The 24879-nt window shown below is 34.2% G+C and overlaps 3 protein-coding genes across 9 annotated transcripts; all 3 read left to right on the top strand.

The window, feature by feature from the left end:
* The first annotated feature begins 1612 nt into the window (after positions 1 to 1612).
* TERT (telomerase reverse transcriptase) lies at positions 1613 to 12638 on the top strand. 7 transcript variants are annotated; one of them, XM_088881336.1, is made up of 13 exons: positions 1613 to 2016; positions 2704 to 2781; positions 3002 to 3067; positions 3157 to 3325; positions 4201 to 4329; positions 4407 to 4669; positions 6115 to 6241; positions 6602 to 6743; positions 7788 to 7926; positions 8455 to 9672; positions 10399 to 10955; positions 11728 to 12024; positions 12124 to 12638. In XM_088881336.1, the coding sequence occupies exons 1-13, from the start codon at positions 1717 to 1719 to the stop codon at positions 12395 to 12397; spliced, it is 3759 nt and encodes a 1252-aa protein (XP_088737462.1). In that variant the 5' UTR covers positions 1613 to 1716; the 3' UTR covers positions 12398 to 12638. The 7 variants fall into 7 exon arrangements, with proteins under 7 accessions (XP_088737462.1, XP_088737466.1, XP_020553232.1 ...); XM_088881340.1 differs by having other exon boundaries at positions 11752 to 12024; XM_020697573.2 differs by having other exon boundaries at positions 4425 to 4669.
* Positions 12639 to 13949: 1311 nt separating this feature from the next.
* LOC105170054 (dirigent protein 22) lies at positions 13950 to 15040 on the top strand. Its single transcript, XM_011090654.2, has one exon. The coding sequence runs from the start codon at positions 14190 to 14192 to the stop codon at positions 14766 to 14768; it is 579 nt and encodes a 192-aa protein (XP_011088956.1). The 5' UTR covers positions 13950 to 14189; the 3' UTR covers positions 14769 to 15040.
* Positions 15041 to 16444: 1404 nt separating this feature from the next.
* LOC105169063 (ATP synthase subunit O, mitochondrial) lies at positions 16445 to 21143 on the top strand. The gene is made up of 6 exons (XM_011089333.3): positions 16445 to 16685; positions 17198 to 17248; positions 17680 to 17923; positions 18974 to 19086; positions 20656 to 20742; positions 20835 to 21143. Exons 1-6 carry the CDS (start codon positions 16548 to 16550, stop codon positions 20961 to 20963), a joined length of 762 nt encoding a protein of 253 aa, XP_011087635.1. The 5' UTR covers positions 16445 to 16547; the 3' UTR covers positions 20964 to 21143.
* Positions 21144 to 24879: the final 3736 nt, after the last annotated feature.

Genomic DNA, 24879 nt, shown 5'->3' on the forward strand with positions numbered 1-24879 from the left:
AAATCAGACTTTCCAGAAACATCTCCACTTTTACTCCTTTGTGGACTTATAACCCACCTCTCCTCAAATTGGCAATAAAATTTGAGGTTATATTTAATAATAATTATCTATCTACTTCAATACTAATTGTTAATTTATTTATAATCTGTTAAGTATTTTATTGATATATAAATTGCTAGAATTATCAATAAATTACCAATTTACATCAAAACATCATTTAATACAGGGATAATTGCACTCACCTTCTCCAAAATTTGACGTATGTATATATAAACCTCCTATAATTTAAAAATTATATTTAGTACCCATGAGATCTGCTTCTATCTAAGTAAATAAGTCTATCTATTAACGAAAAATTTGGATAAATTTTATGATCAAATTACCCTTATTAATCTTCACACGTTAATACATGCGATGAGGTATATTTCTCCTTTTACAAAGATAGTTTAGTCAGAAAAAAGTTTGTCTGATACTAAGTCAGTAATAATTCAATCGATGCTAAATATAATTTTCATTCGATTTTTTTATTGATATCATCTTATTCATTTAATTTTGACTAATGAATAGACTTATTTATTATAAATATTAGGGGTATTGGATGTAATTTTTCAAACCATAAAAAATTTATATGTAATTACACTAAATTTTAGAATAAGAGTGTAATTATTCCTTTAGCATATTGAGATTATAAACAAAATATATATCAGGACATGTATAATTGAAAATAACACGACTTGTATTTTAATCCACGTTCAAATGATTGAAAATTTATTCTATCTGCTCGTCGCTGAAGGATGTATATAAAAAATTAAATATTACTTGCTTTCAAATACTTTATAATAAGAGCAACGCTTCTAATTTAGGTCATTTCAAAATTATCAACTCGAGCACAAATTAAATTTCGAAATTCTGATACGAGTATACCTGACTAGCGTACGCTTATTCTTTCATTGCGAGAACAAGTGTGAATATCGATAGCCACACGTATTTATTAAGATATTAAATATTAAATAATTATTATTTAATTTAAATATTAAATTTTTAAATGATGTGTACGTTCTCAATGTACCCGTTTACATACACATTTTTCTTCGATTTATGAGCCCTCAAATATCTTATAAAATATTTTGAAACGTTTATAAACTCATAAAAACACCCTCTAAGAGCAAACTACCAATTTTATATTATCAATGATGTCATATAAATATTTTTTTTGTTTGATTAGAATGATAGTTTAATTGTTTATTATAAGTGGTGTCATATCAAATATATTTTTTATTTAAATAAATATTAAGAATTGGAAATTATTTTTGTATTGATTTAGTGTTGTTAGCGATTGCATATTAAAATATTATGAAAAAAATATTATTAGCTTATAAAATTAGTGATTATTATTTTTATATAAATGTAAGTATATGAAAGAATAATGATTGAGATGATAATGATGTGTAAATATTTTCCATAACAATATGTATAATCAACGTGTTTTTATTTTTAATATTATTTAAAAAATCAAAATTTGAAATTAAAATTGAAAATAAAAATAAAAATGAAATCTAATTGGCAAAAAAAGGTGTAATTAACCAAAAAAAAAAAATAAAAAAAAGTTGCCATTTTGAATTCGAACGGTCTGCTCCTGTCCTACAGTGAGTCTCTCTCTCTCTCACACACACTCCGTCTTCTCCCATTCACAGTCCAAACACACCACCGGCGGCCATGGCGAGAAAGAGGAAGAGAGTCCCGGAGGTTCTTTGGAGACTGTTCCGCCACCGCGCTCGGTCTCTGGCCGAGACCATCCTGGCCTTGATCCCTCCGCCGCCGGCCACGGCGTCCGGGTGCCGGTGCAAAGGGCCGCGCTGCCTCTATTGTAGTGGCGAAGAAGTCATGTCTTTCCTCGTCAGACCCGACGATCCGTCGGACTATCGGAAGCTTCTCACCGGATGCTTCGTTGTCGTTTCCGAGAATGCCCCTCCCCTCCCCGTCTTCGATCCTCACTGCCGCTGGTCACAATGTGAGGTACGTTCTCTTTCTGTGAGCTATGTGGGGTCGCGGGGGCGTAGGTGTGGCCGTACGGGTGCGCTTTTGCAAGTTTTGGCGTGAAAATGACGCCTCCCTTCATCTGCTTGATCTTTGGCGGGAAAAAGTGTACGATGATATTATTCTTTTGTCAAATGGGGGATTGGAACTTTCTTCTCCGGGGGTTCTTGCGGAATGAAAATTCTGATTCTTGGAAATCTCATGTGTGAAACTAGGACAGGTTAGAAAAACTACGTGGCTGTCCTGTGTAAATTTTACTAATAATCTTAACTATAAGCCTGGGAGGAAAGAAAGCACGAGGCGGGACCAACTGTTGTTGAATAATATTAACAGCTCGCTTACATGTGTCGTAGCAATGTTGCTTCTAAGAGGAAGAAGCATACCTAAAATTTTACCTTACTTTACCGGATTTCAAATTCATCTTTAAGATTTTTGAATGCTTATGGTTGCATTGCATCTGTAGCGTGATGCTGATAGAGTATGGTTCTTTCATGCTATGTTGTTTTCATCATTAATCACATTACCGCAGTAATGTTTCTTTTTAAGAACAGAGAAGCAGTCTCAAGCAATTTTACCTAACTTTCAAGTTAGAGTTTGAAATTAATTGTTGAGATTTTGTATCCTACAAATGCATCTAGGATTGATATAATGCTTTATTTGCTTCAGATTGTCAGAAGATCCATTGAAATGATAATGCATGAAGTACCTTCCTCTTCGAATTTGATTTGCTGCAGTTACGATAAAGTGAGTGGCCCTATAAGTTATATATTTCTTGAATTAATTTAATCATGTTGGAAGTTTAGTCGTCAATATTGTGTTTAGGTTCAATTTGAGCCATCAATCACACAGTTTCTGAATAAATACACATCTTTCTTTTCTTTTTATACAATATGATATTTTGCGATTGTTGTGCATTAGATAACTGTGTGATTGTTGAACTGTTATTTTACTTGTTGTTTGGCAGGACAACCGCTCAAGTGCTGTGGTTGATGAACTAACATCCCCAAAGTGGACTATCCTCTTAAGGAGGGTAAGAAAATGAGATGGCTTATATTAATATTATTAGCTTTGAATGTTTATGCCCATTAAACATGATTGGTGTACAAATACAAATTTTAGGTTGGTGATGCTCTGATGATGTATTTGTTGAAGTACACTTCACTATTTCTGCCTCTGCCTCGAAACAAGCATCATCAGATTTCTGGTTCTCCCATCAGTGATTTTTGCTTCAAATTCTCCAGGCGCATGCCTGACTTTAAATCTCAGCATCATCCACTTGTGTGTAATGGTAAATATTTTACAAGATTTGCTAATGAAAAGAAACTCCATAGCATTTAGTGGTTTTTTGCATAGATCTAAGGTTATCATTAGTGCAACCACACTTTGTAATTATGTAGATATATTTATTTGAGAGGTTGAGAAAGCAAAGGTTTTAAGCTCTTCATTTATATTATGGATCGGAACTCCAAGATTTTGAGCACAGATCTCGCATGATATTGGTAGTTATCAAATTGGAACTCTGTTCTATGCAAGAATCTTTGCATTTTTTCTTTTTGATGGTTATCATGTTTCATCCAAAGGACTGTTTCACTCTTCTTGGTTTTTGTAGGTTACTCCACAATATATTACTGCAGCATGCTGCAACTAAATATTAATGAATTTTTAAGGCACTAAAATTTGACAAGGGATTTGGATATTGCATTGACACCATGATCTCTGATATTACAACCCATCGTGCTAGTATCTTTTGGCACAATATGGCTTTTATATGCTTTAACGATTGTCAATATAATTAACAAACTACATGCTGTGCAAATAGATTTTATGGAGGCATGCTTTTTATGAGATGAAAACAACCTGACAACCTTATTGCAGCATGTGCAGTGTGTACGCATGGAGCATAATTCTTATCACTACATTTGGCGTCCAAGGGCAGAAGTAATTGCTTAATTATCTTTTGATATCTCATGCATGTGATGCATTTTAGCTATTTTTTTTTACGAGAGTTTCTCTCAGAATATACTGTCAATGGCTTGTCCTTAATTGCCTATGATTTTTGACTATTGTGCATTTCTTTTACATTTTTATTATGTTGTAGGACCTTTTAACATTTGGACTTTGTTAAAATTGCTATGGTTTTGCTAAAGTTTATCCACTTTTAAGTTTTCTCAGGATCAAGGCAGAAGAGGAAAAGGATAGAAGTGGTTGAGTCAGAACCAGGGAAACAACCACACAAACATTCTTCTGGTTCTGATCCTGCTTCAGACAGTAACAGGTTTGTTGCAAGTGATGGTAAGAATGACTCAGCTTGAAGTGGTATATACTAGTGAGATACAAGTCATAAGACTTTTCCGAAAAAGCTCCTGAAGAAGTCACAACACCTGCAGGATCGGGTTGTGGTTCTAATGAAGAACGTCCTCATAAAATTTCTGAAGGAAGCTTGAAACAAAATACTGGGTTGTCTCAGAAGCGTACAAGACAGTATCTTTGGCAGCGCCAGAGAAAATGTAGGCAGTTGGTTCAAGAAACAAATGCTTTGATCCCGTGTAGTGCAAATAGTTGCAACAGGGATAACATGTCCAGAAGGCTCCAATATGATGTCTATGCGAGGTCAAGTCTAAGCTATGAGAGTGTAAGTATGGTGGTTTCTTCTTTTCAATTGGACTGTTAATTTTAGTTCTTTAATGTGTTAAACCTAAATGAATCTCGAACTGACGAGCATTGTTGCAATCAGCTCTCAGCTATGAGTCCATAAGTCTTTATGTTCCTTGGGTTGCAAACATTCAATGTTCAATAGATCTGTAAAACCCAATGATTTTGTCTGGTTGCTTAAAAGACATGCCAACTGCCTTCAAGCGTATTAAACCGTATGGGGTTAGTTGTTTGCCTGAATATGTGCTGCTGTTTAAAAATGTCAATGGGTTTTTCCTTGGCACTGAATGATGTTAGATTGAGTCTATTCTTTTGAACTAATAATGATATACCGAATTTCGAAAGATACAAGTGACTTTGCTATATTTCTCAACATGACAACAGATGGAAGCTTGAGTTATTCTTTCTGCTATATTATTTTCTTTTATAACTAATTGTTTATTGGTTTGCCCTTTTTGTTAGATGTTCTAGGCAGAACAACTATTGATTATGCTTTGTAGGATGACATAGCACATTCACAAATATGGCACAAATAATTTACTTTCTGAGTGTCAAATAATGAAAATAATTAAGTGTCTAGGAGGATATTGCTTTTATGTCAATTTTATGTTCTGCAGTTTTCACTGTGGAACAAGAAACTTGTCATAGTGATCACGAATTCCAAAGATAGAAGTGTCTTTGCTATACTGCTAAACATGACTTCATAGGAAAATTGAGTTGGTTTTTCCATTACTTTATCTTTCTTTTATAACTACAAATTGTTTAGTAGTATGCTCTTTTTGTATTCTTGAAATCAAGGATACTCTGGGGGGGAACAACTATCAATTAAGCTGTTGAGGGTGGCATAGTTCCTCCGGAAATATGGAATAAGTAAATTACTTTCTGAGTTATGAAGAGGCCATATTTCCTTTATGTCAATGTTATATTTTACAGTTTTTGTTGTAGCAGAAGAAACTTGTAATACTATTGGCACCAAATTCTCCTCTGAAAAAAGAAAAAAAAGTCCAGAATGGAAGGATTGCTGGTGAGAGCAAAGAGATAATAGAAAAATCCAAATACGAGCATTTCATCTTAATCACTGATTTGTGAATTTGAGGCATGTAAATGGCCAAGGAAATAACATGTAAGACTTAGCCTGTCGTTAAATTGCTCATGTTTTTAGGACTCTAGTGAATTGTGATTAATCTACTCCTGAACTGAATATGATGACTAACCTCTTATCAAATAATTGCTTGCTAAAATTGTGGGCTTGGTCACAAACTTTAAAATGAGCTATCTATGTTGGTATTGGAACAGGATCATAAATTGCTTAAACTTAAGATATATGTCATTTTCATATTGCACATCTGTGTCATCCTTTTAGGCTATTTATATTTCTTTTCTTTTCTGCTTAAATGACGGGTTGTTTGGTTTTTTATTTTGCAGAAGATTTCTCCTTGCTTTTGTTGTTCAGTTTTCCAAAATGTACGAAAGATGCACAAAAATGCTGAGATTAATAGACAACACATATTCTATAAGTTACAGAACTCTACATCAATGTTCCCAGCGAAGCGTATCCTCCTTATCATCTATTCTATTTCTGCTTATCCAGGTCTTTTTTGTTTTGAAGAGCATTTTATCTGATATCCGGTGCCAGATATTAAAAAAGTGATAGCCATAATGCTCTTATTTTTCAAGCAAAGTTTATTATTTGCAATCTAAATTGTGTTCATTGAACACTGATTTATTGGCTTGGTCACTTGGGACAGCTGCACTTCTGTCATTAAAAACTTCCTCTAGCTTTCAATGCCTATGCATCCCTCTGCTCCTTTTCCAAAAGAAAGCTCCTCATTTTAGAATCTTGATCCTTCCTTTCCTATGTCATGGTCTTCTTTTATTTTCTTTTAGAAAAAACAGCCTTAACATGTAACAGACTTACTGTATGCTTTAAAGCCCAATGGTTCTGGAGCCTCTGTTCTGTTCAACAATATCTTTGGAACATTTGGAAGTGACAATCCTGAAAAAATAGCTTGTCTTCACAGCCAAAAAAGTCATCGTATAATATCCACCTGCTTGTAAGCACAGCCTGTCTCTGTATCATTCTTGAGGTTCTAGTGTTTAAGACGAATAATTTACTCTGCACATCTATTATTTAAGTTTTATAACCATCGTGTATTACACCTCTGAGCATGATGACTTTACATGTAACGTTGCACTTTCTCTTGGCTAAAGGCTAAGTTACTTGGAGGATATGAAACAAAGTTCACTTCATTCAAATGTTTGAAGATGCTCCTTTGTTTTTCTATTCTCCTTCCCCCTCGCAAAATCTTGTTTATTTTAGTCAGCCTGCTTGAAAAGGTGGAATGCGAAAGTGTCTAAATATGTATGTGACTTAAGCAGTAAGCACATTGAGTTAGTCAGTCCAATAATAAGTCTAGGATACAAAGACAGCAGTTTCTTCCATCGGAATTTTTGCTGGATATAAAAAGGAGCTGAGAGGAGAATATTGAGCTGCTGCTGTCAGTTGAGACAAGAAATGCTTCAAAGCATTAAATGTAATTTCATATGTCTTGCGTGATTACAGCTTAGATATTTGTCTGTCTAATTCCCTTTTCTTTTTTGGTTGTTTTCAGAATTGTATTTTGACAGTGGGTTGGGACATGACAATCGGAGTTCTAGAACCCGATGAGTTCTGATAGATATTCAATATCTAAATATAAGTTGGGCAACTTACAGATGGCTGCCATACTTGGAAGAATTGAGATTAGAAAACCTTTGACATTCCACTTTTCTGGTGTTTTTAGCATAAAGGGTAGTCTTGCAGTGGAAAGATTGCTGTCTGGTACTGTCTTCTGATTTGGAGGAAGTTATATCGTCTTCCAACAGCAACTTTGATCATCTATAACCGCACATACAGGACACAAAACCAACCCTCTAGTTTTAGGAAGTGTTAGGGGATTCCTAGCCAAGAATCCAATGATTTAGGGTTTCCACATATTTGCATGCATGCTTAAAACATTTTTTATCTTTCTAGTTTGGCTCACAGATATATGTCAAAATCCCTAAGCATCTATCTGGAATAGAATGTCCTTAGTAATGGTTTGCTCTTTGTCTTCTAGATATCACTCCTTTATTAAGCTACTGAAACGCCTCATACGCGAGACTCGAAGTTGCCGGTACCTCAGGCTGTTGAACAAGCATTGTTCCATCAGATCCCCATATCAAGATGCAAGTAGGAGTACTACTGCTGATTTTGAGGTTTGTATTTATTAGGACCTTTCTCTGGGACTTTCCACAATGAAGCAGTGCTATGTAAACGATTGCAAAATTTTCTCCCTTTGTTATCGTACTACAATAAAGGTTGAGTATCTTGTTCCTTTTGATGCCTGAGTTAACAGAAAAGATAACTTACCATTTTTGTTTTATCATTCAGATTTCAGGGTGAATTTATCTCTCTCTTCTTAAAAAGAGTGGAGTTCTAGATTGTTACTACTGACAATTTATTCCTGTTCTATTTCTTTTTTACCTCCCCTTAATGTTTTCTTTCTAGCAGAAACTAGCAAAAGTTTCAACAATTTCAAATCATGTAGTAAATCACTCTCTCATGGAAGCTTCTATTATATCTTCCACTCGAAACGATTGAAAATATTTTCCATCTTGTCAGTGCATGTTTTTTGTGGAAGTTTTATGCATGGTTGCTAGTCCTAAGCTTGTGTTTCTTCAGAACCATATTGTGTACTTGTTAGGATGATTTCACGTCTAATGTTCTTAAGTTTGTGAGTTCAGGGAAATGATAAAGGGGCAAATTTATCTATGAGAGGGCAAGATGAGGATCAAATCGACAAAGAATTGTCTCAGTTTTCTAAAACCAAGAAAAGTAAGACGATTACAGAAGCCTCTGTTAATCAGTTAGAGCCGAGTAAGTGTTATTGCCCCAAGAAACAGGTAGTGTCATTTATTTGGGCAATTTGTAGGAGGATAGTCCCCTCACCTTTGCTGGGAGAACCTTCTAATTGGAGAATTCTGAGGAGAAACATCTCAAAGTTCATTCAGCTGCGAAAGTTTGAGAAGTTCTCACTGAAGGAATGTATTCATGAATTGAAAATATCAAAATTTCCTTTATTGTCAAATAAGCATCATGCTGATTTGCATGGTGGATGCAGTGAAGTTGGTATCTCAGATATTGCTAGACATGCAATTCTTGAATGCTGGATGTATTGGTTTTTTATGAGTCTAGTTTCACCACTGGTTAAGGCCAACTTTTATGTTACAGAAAGTGAGCATGAGAAACAAGAGGTGTTATATTACCGAAAGTCTACTTGGAAGAAACTAATGAGAGAAACTGAATGCATGAAGGATGAGAGGTATCACCTACTAAATCATGCGTCTGCTAGAGAAATTTTAGGGAAGAGACCATTTGGTTTCTCAAGGGCCAGACTTCGTCCTAAGCAAATTGGATTTAGAATGCTGACAAATCTTCGAGCACCATCAAGAATGCCATTGAACCCACCTCCTTCAAGAAATCACTCCATTCGACAGTTGCAGAGTAAAGCACTTTATGATCATGGAGCGGCATATCAGTCTTTTCAGTCTGTAAACAGTGTCCTTCATGATTTGCATGTGGTTCTAAAAGGTTTATGGACAAAAGAACCTGAGAAATTAGGTTCATCTGTTTTTGATTACAATGATGTCTACAGAAAGCTTGTGCCTTACTTATTTCTTCTGAAAAATGGACCAACCGACATGCCTAGTGTATTCATTGTGGTTTCAGATGTGTCAAAAGCTTTTGACTCTGTTAATCAGGATAAATTGCTCAGTGTGATGAAGGATGTCATATTTGATGATGAATATACTGTAGAAAAGTTCACTCAGGTTATCCACGCAAAAAAATCTCTGAAAGTCCATCAGCATTTGACATTAGCACATAAAGAGATTGTTACTGAATCCAGAAAAAACACATCAAGGCTTCCGTCCCAGTCATTGCACAGCGTTCTTGTTAAGAAGGTATTGATGTATTATTTATTGATGGACACTATTTATTTTCCTTTTGAATAATGTATTGTGTTACACATGAGGAACAGACTCCAAAGTCCTATGGGACCTACTAAAAAAATTGTTTTTCATTTTCCTTCTACTGCTTTTAGCTGTTGATGAGTGGCACAACATTTGCCATTTCTTTAAGCTAGAAAACGTGCTATCAGGTCTCTACCCTTTAGTTTATTTACAGGGGGGGACAAATTTATCTTTCTTTTAGAGTCAATTTTCTTGGAGATTTATTATATTTTTGAGCCGAGGCAGGATATACCTAGTTTCATGTACCTTAGCACGCATAATTTTTTATTACGTCTCATTTTCAATAGGATGAGAGTTTGAAAGAGGTTAAACTTTCAGTCATAAAAGTTCGAAAGACCTGTGATCTAATAGATAGTAGGTCATGTAGATGGTCACAGCAACTTCGTGATTATATACGTGATATTCTTCTTGGGCATATAAGCTTTAAATAGATCGAAACAGAGAACTAATTCATTTGCTTAAGGCGAACTCCAGAGTCAAGAAGAATGTTTATTCTTCGTTCAGAGGGAGTCTCAAACCTAAGTCTTTAGTCTTGTTTTAGGCCCATGTTTTGGATTTTCTTGTAACCAAACATGATTCTAATTCGTAATTTACTTTGAAATTGTATTGCTTTAGGTGCTGTCTGTTGTGCTATTTTCTTACCCTCCTCTGTTTCAGGTTTTCAGCAAAAAAATAAGGAAGGAAGAAATTAATCTAATTTTGATAGAGCACATAATGCGCAATGTGGTACAGTTTGATAACAAGTTCTACCTGCAACTTGTTGGTATACCCCAAGGAAGTGTTTTGTCTTCTTTGCTCTGCTCATTTTATTATGGACACATGGAAAGAAATGTAGTCTTTCCATTTCTTGAAAAAGCAAATGGGGACTTCTTGGGAAAATATGACACCTTTGGTGCTTCAGCTTCACAGTCCAACCATACAAACGAAGTTGTTGTCTGTGGTGCTAAATATCTTCTGCTCAGGTTCATTGATGACTTCCTTTTCATATCAACTTCAAAGAAGCAGGCTTCTATGTTCTTTTCCCGGTTGGAAAGAGGAATTCGTGATTACAATTGCTGGATGAATGATGAGAAATTTGGTCTAAACTTTGATATCAATGGCCAAGGATGTCGATCAAACAGGCTGCATGTTGGCAAAGATGGTACCTCATTCCTTCGTTGGAGTGGAGTCCTTGTCAATTGCTCCACGTTAGAAATTCAAGCTGACTACACAAGGTTATCTTCTTTTCTTCTTTATTACTCATTTGGCAGCCCTAGATATTACGGATGAGTTTAAGCATATTTTTTTTTAACATTTATAAATCATAATCTTGCATGTGTTGTTTGTCTAAAATTTTTACTGAACTTTCTTCTTTTATCATATTTGTACAGTGACTTCGGTCATGTTTGATACAAAGTAAGGTAAAATATGAGGCTAATATCATACTTAAGAAGGATTCTTTTTAAGCTGCAACAATTAGGAGATTACTCTCAATGTTAATGCTTTTCCTCCCAAATCAAATCTTGATTTCTTGAATTTAAATTATGAGGCAACAGTTTAGACTTTAACTACAAAGCAGACATTTCTCTTGGGTATGAGTTTTTTGTATGATATAATTCTGCTGGAGTTTTAGCTTATTTATCTTGTGGTTTGTATGTTGCTTTAAGCATTAATCTTGCGGTTCCCATTTTTTCAAATGATTTAAAATGTGCCTGCAAGAGTGTCATGTAACTCAGAGTTAGTTAAACATAGTAGCTGTATGTACTAGAACATTGATTTTAAATATAATTGGTTATTGCCATTGCCTTTTATATTGAATTTGGCTTGCTTTAACTATTTCACTTCTTATGGTTTGAAGAGATGCTGACAATGTTATTCTTACTCTGGTGGTTATTGTTGGCAAAGAAACTGAGTTTAGATTTTTCTGTTTCAAGATCCTTGAAATTATCAAATAAACCACATCATTTCTTTTGTTTGGTTTATACTAATTTATTTTTGTCTTTCTAGATATAATTTCCATATGTTCTGCAGGTATCTGAATTCTCATCTGAGTTCGACTCTAACTGTAAGCTGTCGAGGTAAAGTGGGTTGCCAGTTGAAGGCAAAGTTGCGTAGATATCTGCAGCCAAAATGCCATCCTCTATTCTATGATTCTAACATAAATTCACCAGGCGTGGTCAGACTCAATATCTATCAAGCGTTTCTACTTTGTGCCATGAAATTCGTTTGTTATATCTCTAAGCTGTCAATTCTACCTAGATTCTGCCCGATATTCTGTATCAATGCCATCAGTGCGTCTTTGAGGTACAAATCTGATATTCATGTAAAAGCATTGTGGATATGACCGTGAATCGTTACTTTGTTCCCCCATTATCTAAAGACATCTTCTTCACTCTTTTGCAGGTACATGAGCAGACTCATAAAGCGAAAGGTGTATTCTTTTGACATAGACAATACTTTTCGACCAAAATATGATGTGAAAAAGAAGGATGTTATATGGCTAGGATTACATGCTTACAGCCGGGTATTCCAGAAAAAGCAATCACGTCACAAGAAGCTGCTCTGCTTGTTCAGGTCTCGGTTGAAACCATATGGAAGGTTAGAGAACATGTCGCCTGAGCTGAAGTATGCTGTTGATGATGCACGTTCATCTGTACTTTGGAGCATCAAGTATTGATTAGCTTTAGCCGTCTGGTTCTGATGATTTCTTGCCTTTCTCTTCACATAGCAAGAATGTTTTTAGCTTTTAGCTTATTCTCATTTGATACTTCTGCAACTGGCCTCTTGAGTTCTGAACTTAGGCAGAGTCCCTCATGGATATTTTAGGAGGGCAATCGAGGTATATTTTTCTCAAACTGAGCAAGAATTTATTTATTTATTTTATCCAAAAGAGTTCAACGTTTCTTTAAATCTTTTTATTCATCTCTCCATATAATCTCAAAGAAATAAGTGTTACATTTATTACTTTCGTGTGTTCTAATAGCAGTGATGTGAATCTTGTCATATTTAATTAAAAGTACTAATACATTCATAATCTTGTGGTAACAAATTTCCGTATTTTATACGTATGTGGATCCCCAAATATTCATCAAAGATTCAAACTTACATATTACATTCTATACTTTGTTTTCTCTGCTTCACATTACAAATACTAATTAATTAATGGCCGTTTGATGTAAACGAGAGGAACGACATATTGACAGGACATGTAATAATTTCAAATTTGTCGACTGTAAATATTGACACAACATGTAACATGAGGAAACGACATATTGTCAAAACAAGTAACGATTTAAAATTAGCAGTAAAATCTCTAACTAATTCCATATAAAAAACAAACTTTTTCTTCGTAATGACAACTACTTTAATTTAGTAAACAGACGAAATTGTCATTAATGACGATTAACAGCAACTACCTACTGCAAAAACAATAAAGAAATAAATAAAAAATATTATGACTATTACCGAGTAACATAATATTAATTATCACATGTAACTCAATTTATGAATGTATTTGGTAGATGACCGTTCTTTGTCCTGTTAATTAGGTTGTCAATACTTTTCGAATGTATTTGGTAGTTGATTGGGAGTGATAATATTAAAAAATAAAAGGAGCAACCAAAAAAATCGAATTATTGCATATACTACAAATGAATACGATTTTAAGTGCGATAATTAAGTATTTACGATAATCCTTAACTATGATGAAATAATTTGTATGATTTTAGCTATAACTAATTAATCTTTTGATACCGATTGCATGAAAAATAGTTAACAGTCGTTGCATAAATATTGTTAATAAATTTTTTATTTTTAATTATAAAAATTAATCACAACAAAAAAAATGATATTTTTGGTAGAAGTGTGTAATGATATATAACCTGCCATAATTGTCTTCACTTCTAATTATCTGTCCTCTTTTCCCAACCAAAGAGAAAAAAGGGAGGAGATTAATTTTTCACAAATACGTACAAATCTACTTCACTATCCTCAGCAATCAACCAACTTGGACTAAGACAATAGCAGCCCTACTCCTCACAACCCAGGCAACATGCTAATCTAAAACATGTGTAAACAAATGAGAGTTGGGGTTGGTTTCATGTGTAATAATGCGACAACAAGAAGAGGGACCAATCATCATACACCAATATCAATCTTTTAATTTTCAACAGCACACCACAGTTTAATTATCCATCATTTATATTCCCAACTGGGCACAATTCAATTTCATAATCATCATCTTTAATCTGACGCGGGTTTGCAATTCGATCTTTTGTCTTAATAAAAGTCTCATAATTTTGTAATAAAAAAGGAGAGAAGAGGCCTTGAATCTTATAAACTATTCAAACTTTTCGTTTATAATCAATATGAGACGCTTGCCTACGCCGTAATTTTTTCATTCGCATCACCTATATGTACACACACAATCCTAATTCCTAAACATACTGCCCCTTATCTATTTCTCCAAAATGGGAAAACTTGGTAGAATAGATTCACTGTTGAAAGCTCTGAAAGGAGTCCGCAGCAGTTCAAGAAGAGACGATCATGAAGATGAAGAAAGGTTCAAGAAGCTCTTGCGATCCAGGGAAAAGGTAGCCAAGCTTCATTTCTACATCCAAGACGCGTTGGGCGGATCAAACGCCACCGTCTGGGAGGTGGCGAGCTCTCAGATCACTTCAAATTCAGCCACCTCGTTCGGGCAGGTCAGAGTCCTGGATGATCTGATCACGGCGGAGCCCGATCGCAGCTCCGAGAAGTTGGGCCGTGCTCAGGGGATGATAACTTCTTCGGGTCTGGAGGAATCCGCCCTCACTATGAGCCTTAACTTCTACTTCACATCGGGTAAGTACAGTGGCAGCAGTCTTTGCATTATGGGGAGAAACCCCATATCGAGCAAGAACCGTGAGCTGCCGGTGGTAGGCGGAAGCGGCGTCTTCAGGATGGCCCGTGGCTACTCCATCTCCAACACCTACTCTTACGATGCAGCCACCAACTACGGTGTGCTGGAGTACACTGTTTATGTGGCTTATAATGTGGATGAATGTTGAAGATTTTCATTATTTGAGCTGCTTGCTGGCAATTAAGTACTGTTGTTGTGTAATTTTGTTAGAGTTGATCATCATGTATGTAGCATGTTTGTGAAAGATGGTGTCTTGCAAAACAATTCTACCTACTTTTGTAACTTTTAAGGATTGTCACATGTTTCTTGGACTAGTTAGATTAGATGAGTGGAGTTTTGTATTTAGACTTCTTTATTTCTTCATTTAGATGCAAATTTATTATTATTTTTATATAATATCAATTATTCTACATTTATAGATATGTTTGCTCACCTTTTTTTTTTCTTTTTAATTACCTCTGAGTCAATTATCTATCGTGGAGATTTGTGTTATACACTATCATAGTATTAAACTGCATTTCTCTATTCACGTTGACATGTTCCCAACTCTACCTAAAATATAATATCTTAGATCAAGAGGGTGTTTGAATGAGCTTATAAATTTTTTGAAACATTTTAATTATACGATCTTCAAATTAAAGCTTATAAGATGCCACATAATATTTGATAAACTTTTTATTAAAAGTTTATAAGTCCTAAATATAAGATGTAATTAGAAACTTATAAACTCTTTAAAAAGAAAAAGTAAATGAGTTCCTAACTTTAATTTTTAAAATCTTACAAACCTTCTTCAAAATCAATCACAAATTTCTCATTATTAATATTTTATAATTAAGTTCAAATTCTTATTTCATCCAAATACTCTAAGAGCTTATTTTTAAATTAAAATTTAGCATCTTATAAAATGCACGAGCGTATAAAGTATTTTAAATAAACTAAGATGCAACGACTTTTTCTTTTAATTTTTTTAATCGTGAATATATAAAAGATCCGATAATCATGAGAATTAGTTTCGTATATATTATGGTATGTTCCACTTGTATATATATATATATACCTTTTTCTCATGGCTTCAACATTGTCTGCTACCATAGAGTTAGTACTCAGTTTTGTGTTTGAAAATGTTTGTTTCCCTGCACTTTCATTTGTCATTCATACAATCAACTCATGACAAATGTTGGTATATACCTAAAAATCAAGAACCTGAAACTATGTTTCCCTCTTCTAATCACATGAATAAAGCAAAAGGACAAAAAAGAAAAAAAAGTTATGTTCATGTCACTATTTCAGTCCAGTTCGACACAAATTAATCAAATAAAGTATCAGCCAAGTTTGAATAATTTTATCTTTTTATATAAATTTTTATTTTTTTACTAAATAAAGGTGGTAAGTTTGATCGAGTTTAAAGTCATTAAATGAAAAAAAAGATATGTCATCCCGTTTATCTATTGAATTTTAATTCTACGGCCTAATTCCCTCATCGTTCGAACTGATTTAAGTATTGAAAGGTTATTGTTTAAAATTACTTAAAATTTTGTGTTTTTAGTTACGCTTGTCTTAATCGTTGTTAAGGTTGAGGTTTCACATCATTGGCCAGCTCGGATGCGACCTCGACCCAGATCAGTTTCTAATTCAAATTATAATTTTCTCTTATTTATTATCGCAAACACTCCCAAAACTTTTGGGGACTATTGGGCCGTAATATTTATGAATAATGAATAAATTTCAAACTAGGCCCATATTTCTGTAGCTGCAGTGCAGCCCAATCTGGAAAGGCCGAACAAGGCCCTAGAGATGGGTAGAAAACCAAAACCAAAACCCAACACACTAAAAACTCTCACCCATTTCTGAATCTTCAGAGCGCAGTGTTTTCAGGTGGTAGAGAAGGAAAGTTCAATCGGAGAATCAAAAGGGTGAATATTCAGGAATGGCAATGGCTGGGCGTTTGAGATCGGCGCTTCCTCTCCTCCGCCGAGGCCTCGCTGCTGAAACTGTGTCCTCCTCCGCCGCGGAGAGATCCGTCGCTACCAGAGCCGTCCTCTGCCCTTCTTTCACCAACACCGAGGTATCATTGAGAATAATTTTACTGGTTTTTGGACTTGTAATCTTATTTTGTTTAAGCAATGGCATATTTTGTTTGCGTTCGTTTTGTTTGATTGGCCCCTTTTATAATCTGAATACGATTTATTGGAGAGAGCTCTAGGGTTAGGGTTCACGTTGCTACTGTAAAAGCAAAATCTCTTCGCTCCAACCCCAATTTCTGTTCTTTTTATCATTTAAGCTCGATTAGTTATTTCTTTAAGCAATTACTTCCGTCTTGTTTGTTATTAATTGTTTAGTTTCCAGCAAAAGAATTAGAGGATTTTGCTAGAAAAAAATAGAGATATAATTATTTGTCTCGCCCTGCCGAACTTAAGTATTGCTATAATTGCAGTTAAAAAATTTAGCATTGTTCCCCTTGTGTTTAGAGTTTTACCAGCGAAACATGAAAATGGGAATAAAATCATTCTTGATGAGATATTGCAATTACCTGGATATAGGTTTCTTTTTAACTTTTCTTTCTGTCATACATTGCAGTTTATGAGGAACTATGCTACTGGCCAGCCTGCAAAAGAGCAGAAAGTCAAGGTAATATTCCTAGTGATATACGTGTTTATGGTTTCTTGCTTCAGAAAACTGCACTATCAATGTAGTAAGTAGATTGCTGGTCCAAGGGTTCAAAATTGTTAGTTCATGATTTTGGCCATTTTGTGAAATTATAATTCTTAACTTGATAATTCACAAAGTGATGTTTTTTCTGGTTCTGACTATTCCAAGTTTTTCAATTTGCGGATTGTGTAAGATTGAATTTCTAAAAATTTCAAGCCTTATCGTTTTAAGCAAAAATGTTATCATTGATGTGTTTGCCTTTCTTTTTCTTTTTTTTTTTCCCTTATGTCAAGACTATGAATTCTATTTTCTTGTTACTGTGGTGCTGCTATTTCCCCCCTTTTGGGGGGATTAGAATACATTTTACACTATAGACTTGGTGGTTTAATTGATTGGGTGTTTTCATTTAGGTTCCTGTGACAATGTTTGGAGTCTCTGGAAACTATGCCTCGGCTTTGTACATCTCAGCAGTTAAAGCAAATGTGCTGGACAAAGTTGAATCTGAGCTTATTACCCTTGTTGAGGCTTCGAAGAAAAGCCCTACATTTTCTCAATTCATGAAGGATCTATCTGTAACTGCAGATACCAGAGTGAAAGCCATCAATGATATTTGCACACAAGCTAAATTTTCAGATATCACCAAGAACTTCCTGAGTGAGTGCTTTTGAACCTGTGAATGAGTATGTTCTATCTAAAAAGCAATTGTTATTGTACATATACTGCACTTGGAGTCTCTGGTTTTGTATTGGTATTAATGATCATTGATGGAGTCATATGTTAATATAGTTGGTTATTGTGTATTGTTGGAATTTTAGTCTTGAAAATTTTATAATGACTGAAACTCTTTCGCTTGCTATAGAGTTGCACATCTTTATAAACTTCTAGAATGGACAATCTTGAGGACTACTTTGAATCCACTGCCTAACAAGGATACTTCATGGCTTTATTTGTGAGCCGTGAGATCTTACTGTAATCACTGCTCTCTCTTTTCCCCTCTATTTCTGTTTCTTTCTATATACTAACATGATTTTGTTTATTCTTTACCTCTTGCTTTCTATTAGAGCTTATGGTTATATATTATCCTGAATTTCGATTATAGAATTTTCAACGGTGTCCACTATGGTTTCACCTGCATAAGTTGCGGTTAAAGACTAAAGCAAATTTGTTTAATTTGTCTTTGAATAATATGTAATTGAGTAAGTCCTTACACATGTTTCTAATTGTTTAAAGCACTCTCTGTTCGGTTGTCTCACACAGAGACAAGATTTTGTGGTGATACTTTTATGAATTAGATGAGGACTGTATTCTCAGATATTGAGAAATTGCTGAGAAAAGTATTTGACCATAATATGTTTTATCATTATTTTCTTTCTATCACTCAGTAGTTTCCACAAAAAAAAATAAAGTGTTATACGATGACATGCCTATAGAGATCTACAAAGTTGTCTTTTTGTTCAAGCTGTAGAAAACTGCCAATTGAATAGTCAGCGGGAAATTTTGTTGAGAAAGTCTTTAACCTTGGCCTTTGTTTTGTGAAATCCTTTTGATTTTTGTGAGTAGATTTCCCTGATCTGGTGAACATCCTCTCCTTCTCGAGTGAAAGAATAGAGAGATATATGCTTGATATATGCCATAGAGTTAAAGCAAATTTGCTGAATAGAGATGGAAACACATGATATACTTTTTTATCTTCTCTTGTACCAGCCATCGTTGCTGAAGCTGGGAGATTGGGACACCTGGAACGTATGGCACAGAGATTCTCGGAGCTGACCATGGCACACAGAGGGGAAGTACAAGCCACTGTGACCACTGTGATTGTAAGTTCATCTCTTGCAACATGATTACTTAAGCTCAATATGACGAACAGATCAAAAGAATTCTAGCTTTGTGCCTTTCTCTGGTCCACTGTTTGTTATGTTTTTCACAAAGCATGAGAATGGATACTGGAATTTTGGAAATATTGCTTTTTGCTATCTTAACAAATTTTCTGAAATGGTACTTTTTCCTTTTGTGTTAGTTTCTCGATTCTTTTGGCACGGGGATATGTATAAAAATAGTATGGCATGTTTGGCTTTCTTGTAGAATAGGTGTGGTTTTCGGTGAGTCCTTTGTGAGAAGTGCATTGGATGTTCTTGTATTGCTTATCAAGGATTTGCTTAAATGCTACATGTTTCTTTTGCCTTGTAATTGTATTGGCAAAATGAACAGTAAGAAAATACCTAATGCATAGCACCGTGATATTTCGAAACATGCTAATTGATTTTTATACTTGTTTAAGTGATTTCTGTAGTCAGCCTTGGACTCTGTTATATAATTATTAGCATACTTTGCCTGAACTGAGACGACCATAGTCTCATCAAGTCAATCAGGGTGTATGTGGATCTAGTAAAGCCAGGAAAAAATTGTTTTCGAGCTTGGTTTGAACTGCCTAGTAATCATGAAATTGTATTTGAATTTGATTTGATTTCAATATAAGTTGAGCTCTAACAAGGTTTAAGTTGAAAATAAGTCAAGTTTGAGTAGTTTAATATTTTTTGCATGCTTCATCTATTCTTAGCTTAAAGAAGTTTCCTAACAATTAAAGACATTTGTAGTTGGTTCTAATACTAAGAACCAAGTTCTAATGAAATTGATCTTAAGTTGACTTTCGAGGTTAGTTGTTGGTTTTTCAGCCTATTACAGGTATCACATTCAGTAAATAGACAGAACCCACAAAATTTTGGTATTTGGTTCAGTTTCAGTTAACCAAAAAGTACTGAATACCGAAAATATATATATGTATTTAATTTCTGTATGCAATGTTGTATTTATCAAGTTCTATAGCTTCCCGTAATTGTAAGTTAGGAAAACCCAGAACCTGAGACAACAAAAAATGCCAGCATGCTTTATTATATAATGTAAACAATTTTCTTAAAAATATTTGGTGACCAAAAAACCGAAGAGGTTCCAATAGCCAACCAGACCAAACCAATTTATCATTCAGTATTCAGGTCGTACCCAAATTCCGTTTGGTTTACAATAAGAAACACTTGGAAACCCTAATGCCAATAACTTACGGTATTGTGGGGTCTGGATTCAAGGATTTGGTGGTCAAGCTGGTGATATTTGTTTACACTTTCTGCACAAAGGTTCGAGGATCTTCATATTTGACATTTTATTTTGGAAGGAAGACAATTTACTCAACTATGAGGATATTAGTTTTCTGCTATTTCCTTATTTGCATTTAACATGGTTCTGAACTCCAGATAGTACTTAAACCACGAAATGCTCATTTTACTGTACTGTGAAGCTTGTGCAGTCAAAATTAATGTTTCCTCAGTTCATATGACATTTAATATGTAGTATTTGGATCTGTTCTTTGTATTCACTCCCTCTTTCCTCTGCAGCCTCTACCTCCAGAGGAGGAGAAAGAATTGAAAGAAACATTGCAGGATATACTCGGACAAGGGAAGAAGGTTAAAGTTGACCAGAAGGTGGGTTCGATAATTCAGAATATGTTACCGTGTCGATATCTCTTCTGGTGTGATTGTTAATGTCCATATATTTTGCTGACCCCTGTCTGCAGATCGATCCCAGTATTCTCGGTGGGCTTGTGGTGGAATTTGGACAAAAGGTTTTTGACATGTCTATAAGGACTAGGGCACGGCAGATGGAGCGATTCCTACGCCAACCTATTAACTTGGATTCCCAATAAATGGTTACTATATCTGGTCCTGGATTTTGCCAATTATTCGCGATCTTTTTGCCTAAAGCTTTGGCAGGAAACGAGCAACTTTTATTTTTGATAGTGAAGGGGTGGGTAGCGCCTTTCATTTTCTTTCGTTTAACAATGTCATCCGGTGCTTGCAAATAAGAGTTATTCCCATTGTTCTTAGCTGTTTGATTCATGTGAAGTCGATCCAGCTCGAAAAGATATTTCCTTGTAATTTTGAAACTACAAGAGTATGATTTCATTTTCAATCCTATGTGGTTTGCATATGGGCAGATAGATATTCCAGCATACTCGTATTGCATAGTGGCTTGGAAATTGACTATTTTGTGGGCAGATCAGTAGTGAAGTTGTCATTGTGCGGAGGGATGGGATAGAAAGAAAACACATTTGATTTGAAATGGACTGAATTTATACTACTGCATGTGGAAACCCCGCAGTAGACATAAATTGGAGGTTGAATCTCTTGTTTGGCATAGGATACATATATAGACACGCAAAGCACGTACGCACGCACCAGGAGTCAATTGCAATCTCTGTAACATGGAATTTGGATTTCATTAACAATGACATAAGCCATTCTGCTATTTTGCTCGGATGAGATGTATGTGTGTCAGAATGATAAAAACATGTAAAATCTAACGCTGCGTTCGCCTTAGGGCATATATTCTCAAACAAAACGTAATGTGAAAGCAAAAGCAATTAAGAAGAGATATGAATGTGAATCCACCAGCAATTTTCCTTCCTCTTCAAGTTTTGTTTAAAAAAGAAACTCTACCATATATATTTTCTTCAAATAAATAAAAAATAGCTTTACCATTTATATATATATATATACACTTTTTCGTCTTCTTCTTCTTTTTTTTTTTCTTAATCTAAAATAATATATAGTACTTTAAGTAAGCCGACAGTCAGACACATTTTCAACATTATGTGAAGAAAATTTGACTCTAGCTATATATGTCTACAATTGTAATTATTAACTTCCTTTCTATTCATTTTGGTTAATTTCTGAAGAAAGTGAAATAGTATAAGTCTGGCATGAGATCAATGCAGACATTGTGTATATATAATGATTATATACGAATATATAGAGATATCAGAGAGAGGAAGAGATGAAATAATGTTTCTCTTTATCTCTTGCCAATTGAAAAACCCACACCCCACATATATATATGATTGGCTTAACTTTATCAGAGAGAGAGAGAGAGAACCATTTTACTTTCTCCTCCAATTTTCTAGTTTCAGTACATCTTCACTTTTTTGCTGCAAAACAATCATAAAAACGGGAAAAAAAAATAATGATTTGCTGCTCCAAATATGTTATTATTATTGTTATGTTCTCAATTCATGTATATATATATGCTAAAGTACAAACCAAAGGGTGTATTGAGTTTCATTGACGGGTTGCTTTACAACCTTTTTATTGTTTCATTCATATCAGCACACGAGGGCTATACCTTATATATCACTTGTTTGGTCTTTCATGATGTACAAAATACTCAACTATATATATGTATATATGATCTATGGAAATACAATTTCTCACACACACACACACACACACATATATATATATATATGGAGAAGTATTTAATTATATGCTTCCATATATGGGACCTGCAGGCACGTATATACATATATCTATATATAGGCTAGCTAGTAATATATCTATAGGGCTAAAAACATAATCTCTTCTCACTTTTCATGTATTACGGTGGCTATGTATGAACCTATATAGCGAATAATTCATGTGACCCTCTGAAAATTATTGCTTTCTTTGCATCACAATCCAAGCAATTTTCTTAATCATTAGACTAATTGTGGGTTGTCATTTTGATTTTCAATAGAGTTTTAGATTGCAATAATATATATATATATATAGTTGTTAATTATATAGCGTAATATATACTACTTCAGTTAATATATCTGCACTTTGAAGAACAGTAAAGTTGCATCATAATTAGTACTTAGCAGTGATATGAGATCGAAATAGGGTTTTGTGACATTATGTTTAGGCCCTTCATCAACTTCGTTCAGGCCGTCGAGTTGATCCTCATCAAAAAATGATATTGGGAAGGCCTCAATATAACCCTCTGATATTTAAGTTAGTAGAATTTATACAAAAATGGCCCGAGTAGTTGGTATCAAATATGGCAAGCCGGCAAGGGAACTAACCTGACATTTAGGGTCTTCGTAGTTGTAGTTATGACTGTAATTATATGGTTCAATGTAATTCGATTGATCTAGAAATTATCAAACGGTTGTTAATTAATTAAGTGTTGATGATGTCATTGAGTTGAGAACGATCAAAATAAAAAATTAATAGGTATGAATTCTTGAAATATTTGATTGTTTTCATTAACTTAAATTACATTTTAAAACTTACAACGAGTTCTCCTAAAATTTGTTACAATTATATATATTTTTTAAAATTATCGATCGTCTAACAAATACTAAAAAGAATGGATGATAACTTTGAAATATTATTAGTGATTGTCAAAAGAAAGAAGAAGATGGATGGATGGATGGATGGAATATATGGGTTACATGTGGCAGTAGTTGTCTTAATAATTTGTTTGCCTTAGTAGGCAGGCAAGGACAGTATATATATATATATATGTATAAAGGAGATGATGATGGACTACGTTTTCTTTTCTTTTCTGTGTACAGCTACAACATCATACATGGAAGTCTGACAGAGTTTAGAGTACCTTCACAGTTTTCTCATCACTACTACTTCTTTTCCCTTTTCTTTCTTCAGACATCACCTCACCCCCCATATATATATATATATATTGTCCTATTCACCATGCAAAATCAGACCAATACACACACATATATGTTATTCCTTAAAATCTGTTGATTGTTGACACGAATGGGATTTGGGTTTGATGGTGGGACACAATGAATGAAATTGGGTTTTCTTGAAATGGTTATATATATATATATATATGTCGTAGCATGTCTCAGCAATTTCAGGCTGATTAATATTAGGTACTGAAAGGAACCCTTGTATGTGTATGTGTAGGGGAGTTGGGGGTTGGGGGGGGGGGGGGCTTAAGTGATATTCTGCCATATTGAAGTCTGCAAATGAAGCAAACCTCATCAATGATCAGTGTATATCTTTATAAGAAGTAATTTTTACTCTTTATCCTCAACTTCAACCATCTTTCTGCACTTTAATCACTTCTATTTTAATTTAGCTTTCTACGTACTATACATACATATATATATATATATTTAGTTTATGAATTCATCAGATTAAAAATCATATAACGTGTTAGTATTACACTTCGAGAAATTCTTTTATTCAAATCAAGATTTAGTGGACCAATATACATAATGCATTTGTTACGTAATTCATTCAAATTTCAATAGACATACAACAGTATATAAACTACAAAAAAATAATGTAGAAATGTGATATATATATATATATATATATATGCTCTTTAACATTCATATAGAGTAATTAACTAATCGTCAAACATAAAATGATTGAATACAAGAAAAGTAGCTAGATGCAGTAATAATTGGACAACTTGGGTATAATTAGTGTTCAATATGTATATATATATATTGATGATGATGATGATGCGTACATATATGTATGTATGTAGATGGATTAATATATATATATATATGGGTTGTTGATGAAGAGTTGAAAGGGTTGGTCTGAGGACTAACGGCTTAATTGGTTGGTTGGGAATATATATCTTTTAAAACGAAAAATAAACAATTAATTGGTCAATGTGATATTTGTGTCGACAGGTAATTTGCTTAAGAAGAGCGTAAACGCAGTCCGACAGACATACTTCCAATCTATTCTCGTACTGATATCACTAACCAGCTTCATAAAATATATATACATATCACTACCATTCATTTCTTATTATAA

The sequence above is a fragment of the Sesamum indicum genome, linkage group LG1 (genome assembly GCF_026168435.1).
Source record: "Sesamum indicum cultivar Baizhima isolate 11 linkage group LG1, ASM2616843v1, whole genome shotgun sequence".
Taxonomy (NCBI): Eukaryota; Viridiplantae; Streptophyta; class Magnoliopsida; order Lamiales; family Pedaliaceae; genus Sesamum; species Sesamum indicum.